Raw genomic sequence first — 5367 nt, 5'->3', positions numbered from 1 at the left:
GGGGGGGGGCGAGGTGCAGATGTTAGAACAGGGCGCATATAGTGATGTAGATGCATGTCTGATGGTCCATCCCATGCCAATTGCATCTGGTGATCTAATGTATTGAGCGTGGCAACTGGGCTGGCGGGAGGTTTCCTGGCAATTGATGAGGTACGTGTAACCTTTATCGGTAAGCCTGCCCATGCGGCAGCGGCTCCCTGGGAGGGTATAAATGCCCTTGATGCGGTCGTCGCTGCCTATCTTAATGTGTCGCTCCTTCGACAGCAGATACTGCCCTCATAAAGAGTCCATGGAATCATTGTCAGTGGAGGAGACCGGGCTAACATCATCCCGATGTCCGCCATGGAATATGCCATGCGCTCTCCTACATCTGAAAGCCTGAATGTCCTCAAAAGGAAGCTCACATACTGCTTGGAGGCTGCTGCGACAGCAACTGGCTGTGAACTAGAGCTTACATGGTAGGTGCTCCATGCATACAATACTTGTCTCCACCTTAGTGTCTTACATCACGCATCAGGGGAGTTGGCTATGCGGACTTGAAGCACAACCCGACCATTTGTAGAAGCTATGTCAGTGCTCTGAAAGCGATGGCACATCATGCAGTTTTCGACGGTTCGTATATCGAGGGAGTCTTGAATGGCGGCTCCACCGACATGGGTATGTCAGCATCACTTCACGTTATGCTAAGCTCCTTTCCATACTAATTGCCCCCAGGGAATGTTTCTCATGCCGTGCCTGGCTTCCATGCTATGTTCGCTATTCCAACTGAGGGAGTGAATCATACACCTCAGTTCACTGCAGGTGCTGGGTCGGCAGAGGCATTTAAACGGAGCCTTGCATGTGCGGCAGGAATGGCTGTCACCGCTTGTCAAATCTTGGTCGACGATACTTTTGCCGCCCAGGTCAGGAGCGACTTCGACTCGGGTGTTTAGTCTGATATAGAGGTTAAAGAATCAATGTGGAAGCTCATCCTATTAGAGTGTCAAGAGATGACATCCTACATATGCCCGTAGTAAACCGATGTAGCCACTAGCGAATGGATTTAGATGATCCTTCAATCCACTACCCATTTGACTGGCCATCGTGTGGCATAATTTATTCAGTGTAATAATAGGTTGGTGTCTTTCACGCTTCGATCCATTTTCTCTTGATTCGCATGCCAAGTTGTACGATCTAGAGGAATATGGGGCGTTTTGAAAAGGCTTGATGTTTATTGATTATCTAAGGAAGTCAACGCGAGGTATCATATTCCAAAAGCTTCGATTAACCTCCAGAAGAGTTTCTTTCCTTCAAAGAACCCATACCAAAATCAGTTTCGTATGAGTTGGAACTGATGATTATTAGTGGGGATATACATCAGTTACTGACTTCAACTCGAGGGCAAACCGGTGAGGATCCTGAGGACTCTTCCCTTCTACCATCCTATTTCTAGCTTGATGGGATAGATATACTTTTTGTGTTGGATCGGGTCAGGTCGGGCCAAAAGTATTCTTAACCTGGAGCGGGTCGACAAATCAGAACCTGCCCTACAGGCTAAATGAGTAAATCAGAGCTTAGTCCAAGTCTTAATAAATCAGATTATAAGTTTTTCATCTCTTTTTATTAAAGATTTTTGATCCATAGAACAAGTTGGATTATAAATAAATTAAAATAAGATTTATTCTTTCGAATATAATATAATGATACTTAAATACATAATAAAACTGTAATAGGATACACTTGTCAGAGTAGAAAGCCTGTCTAGTGTCGACTAGGAAAGGAATCAACCATGAAACAATCTAGATTCGTGTACAGGTGACAAAGGTAGCCTATATCACATAATAGACTGGTCCTTACAGGATCAGTAAGTTAAGCAAGATAGCCATCGAAACGGTCCCCGGACGCTATCAATGACCTCACGACTCATAGAGTCCAACATTCGACATCTTGCAAGCACGAGTTGAAATTAGAGCGATTAATGATAAAGGTTTAATATCTCCTGATAACTTAACCTTGAATTTCGCGATTAGTGTATATAGATTTTTCCTTCTTCCAGACCACGGGAAAATCTTTGCACAAGTTTATTTTGGACCTCTAGAGGGAATTTAGAAAATGACTGATTCAGTTCTTTACGAACAGTAGAGCTGCACAGTTATTCCAAGAACTATGTAATTGTTCCTTGCGAAATATCCCCACCACTCTCAAAGGTTTCATCCTTGAGTTGCCTGCCGGAGAAGACCGCAAGCCGCGGAGTTACAAATTGCAGTCCTGTATCCACCTAAGCAAACGTGCATATGACAGCTGGCTGTTTCGTATAATTATTGGGGACTGCCGAATGGTCCGGCTGATCCTGACGAACAGTTCATCGAGGCGCAAAGGGCACCACGGCCTAGACCCTGGACTAGTTTCAGATTCCTGTCACTTTAACCTAGTGCGGGATAGGCTCCGTTGCCTTCTTGGCTTATCGGCATGTAGGATAATCGTTTGATTGGTGGATAACTGGAAGCGACCAAGCGCTTTGCAAAGAGGGATAAAATAGCCGGCACTTGCGAATGGTGGTAAAAAGCAAGAACAAGCTGGACGTATGAGGCTTGCATAGTAGTGAGCTGAACATCAGAAGCCTACGTTGCATTGTCTCTGCCACGTGGACTCGGACTTGCATGGATGTCCGCCAAATTACCGGTAGGGGGTTGCACCCATTGCTTCGAGTTGCATTCGAGCTGCGGTTTGTTCGATGCAGTTCAGCTGCAGCCACAACTCGACTTCCAGACCCTTTTGTATCGGCAGCAAACATGCATATCCATATGCTATTAAAACGGAGGTCTTCCAATTGCCAGATAGAGGCTCCCAGATTATAACTAGACCATTGACCTGAAGGATCTTTCTCTCGCCTCGCAGAACACATACATGGTAAGGCTCTACAGCTCCCGAGTGCATGAACGCAAGTCTGAAAACTGCAGCACGATACCCTACACTCTCCCGGTGGCGATCATCAACGATACCGAGGATGTCCTCACCGTAATTGAGAAGACATGCTGGTACTACGCCAACAGCGGCGCCTGGACCGAAGACGCCGGCCACAAGCTCACCCTCACCCTCGGCGGAAGCGGCACATCTGGTATGCTGCGAATTAGGGCCTCGTCGGGCCACACATTCAGCGTTGTCGTGGGGTACCATAATTAGGATTTCTGGTGCGATGCACAAGTTGATCTTCACGATGACGATACGGCAGTTAAGCTGCACCCGGGGTACTATAACGGTGGGAGACTATCGTCCCAGGCAAATTCCTCTATTGAGCGGAAGTGTTCAGCGGGGCGAACGGTGAAGGTGCACTTGCAGAGTCTACCGTGTGGAATCTCGCCTGTTATTATTAATTACTCGTAAATGGGAGTCCATTGAGAGATGTGGTTATATTGAGTGGTTTGGACAGAGTAGCATTGAATATGAATACTTGAGCATCGGTATTAGGCTCATAAGAATGGCCCGAGCTATCCTACACTACTCCTGGGCCTACATAACGCAGGTTATTTCTTTATGATAGGAAATTCCTGGCTTTTCACCGTTTGTGTCCCGATTTCAGGATTTTAAGGATATGTTAATCTGTAAGAATCGTAGCCCTCAGCTTGGGATCATTCACAGGTTGAACCAAATTCTATCAAACAGCTAACTTTGATAGGACAAATCAGGGTAGAGCCTAGAGCATGACAGGCTCCTTGCGTCCCACTCTCATGCATATTTCCAGACTTTCCGCCAAAGAGGACACTGCATGACTGCATTCAACCTTATCTATCATGCCCTAGACCCCTCCCTTGTCTGCAGAGCTAAGCAGGCCTGTTACCACTGGCCTCACTTCCTGCAGCTGCCTTGTCTCACGAGGATTGTTCTGCCAAAGTCGTACATTTTAGCCGATTGTTTATTTCCCCAGCGGACCGTTGGTGTATAAATACAACCCCAACTCGGCACTCTTCTCTGCTCTTCGTTATTTCCTTAATTCCCCCATTAGTTTCTTCCCTTCTACCCGGATCACTTTCTCCACTACAAGTCCTACTGTCCACCGACAACCAGCATAATGAAAGCTGTCATCTACAAAGCCCCGAACCAAATTTCCATCGAGGGGCGCCCCAAACCAACCCTCCTACACCCCACCGACGCCATAATCCGCATCCTGCACACAACAATCTGCGGCACAGACCTGCACATCCTGGCCGGCGACGTCGCGACCGCAAAGCCAGGCCGAATCCTCGGCCACGAAGGTGTTGGGATTATCGACTCCCTCGGTGCCGCCGTGCGCAATTTCTCCGTCGGCCAGAAAGTCCTCATATCCTGCATCACCTCATGCGGGACGTGCTACTACTGCCGGCAGCGACGGATGCCGTCGCAATGCGCCGACGGCGGCTGGATATTAGGGAACACGATCGACGGCACGCAGGCGGAGTTTGTGCGAGTTCCGCACGCGGCGTTCTCACTGCATGCGCTACCTGCAGCGATTGATGAGAGCGTGGCGGTGACGCTGTCCGACACAGTGCCGACGGCGTATGAGTGTGGGATTTTGAACGGGGAGATCACTCCGGGGTCCAGCGTTGCCATTATCGGGACCGGGCCGATCGGGCTGATGTGTTTGCAGATGAGCAGGAGGATGTTTGGACCGAGTGTTGCGGTTGTTATTGGGCGCGGGACGACGAGGGTTGAGATGGCAAGGGCCATGGGTGCGGACCATGCGTTTAGTGTTCTAGATGCGGGCGGCGTGCAAAAGGTAGTTGAGGACGCTGTGGCAGTCTCTGTGGGTGGCAGGGGATTTGATGTTGTTATTGAGGCTGTGGGAAATGCTGAGTCGTTTGAGATGGCGCAGGGGCTTGTTGGCCCCGGTGGCACGATTGCCTCGCTCGGGGTCTTTGGGTGTTCGTGCGAGCTGCGCCTGGAGAAGCTGTGGCATCGCAATATCTGTGAGTCCTCTTCGCCTTATTTTGCTCACCACTGCCTTTACTAATGTCCGCTAGGCTTACGGACACGACTCATTGACGCTGTGTCAACACTCGATCTGCTGCAGATGGTGGAGGGAGGGCACATCGACCCGAGTTTCCTGGTCACACATCGTACGCTTCCCACTCTTTACACTTTTCCACATATGTATATTGGCGTGCGCTAAATGCTTTCTCTCTTCAGGATTTGCCTTTTATGATATTGAGAACGCGTACGAGGCGTTTGAGAAATCGTCTAAACACGGCAGCTTAAAGGTCGTCGTCTCTATGCCGGGCATGGAGTCTGCGTCTGGCGTGATTAAAGGCCCGTCTGCAAATGGTTCCTTGCAGGTCTCGCGCCTGCAGGTGTAGAGTTATAACATCTCATGCAACGAAATTGTATGTCGTTATGCTATATGCTGACAAGATT

General features: G+C 48.9%; 3 protein-coding genes across 3 annotated transcripts; all 3 read left to right on the top strand.

Moving 5' to 3' along the window:
- Positions 1-19: 19 nt before the first annotated feature.
- An10g00030 (uncharacterized protein) lies at positions 20-1197 on the top strand (the record flags this gene model as incomplete). The annotated part of the gene is made up of 6 exons (XM_059749920.1): positions 20-89; positions 131-205; positions 287-458; positions 518-657; positions 715-924; positions 1115-1197. Coding segments are annotated over 6 exons (750 nt in total), but the record flags the coding sequence as incomplete, so codon positions are not given.
- A 1689-nt stretch (positions 1198-2886) lies between these two features.
- An10g00020 (uncharacterized protein) lies at positions 2887-3363 on the top strand (the record flags this gene model as incomplete). The annotated part of the gene is given in 2 exon segments (XM_059749919.1): positions 2887-3144; positions 3163-3363. The coding sequence occupies 2 exon segments, from the start codon at positions 2887-2889 to the stop codon at positions 3361-3363; spliced, it is 459 nt and encodes a 152-aa protein (XP_059601489.1).
- A 685-nt stretch (positions 3364-4048) lies between these two features.
- An10g00010 (uncharacterized protein) lies at positions 4049-5309 on the top strand (the record flags this gene model as incomplete). Its single annotated transcript, XM_001402358.1, has 3 exons — positions 4049-4922; positions 4977-5072; positions 5143-5309. 3 exons carry the CDS (start codon positions 4049-4051, stop codon positions 5307-5309), a joined length of 1137 nt encoding a protein of 378 aa, XP_001402395.1.
- Positions 5310-5367: the final 58 nt, after the last annotated feature.

The sequence above is a fragment of the Aspergillus niger genome, assembly GCF_000002855.4.
Source record: "Aspergillus niger supercontig An10".
Taxonomy (NCBI): domain Eukaryota; kingdom Fungi; phylum Ascomycota; class Eurotiomycetes; order Eurotiales; family Aspergillaceae; genus Aspergillus; species Aspergillus niger.
The sequence above is the reverse complement of the archived record's forward strand: the minus strand, read 5'-3'. Positions and strand labels throughout refer to the sequence as shown.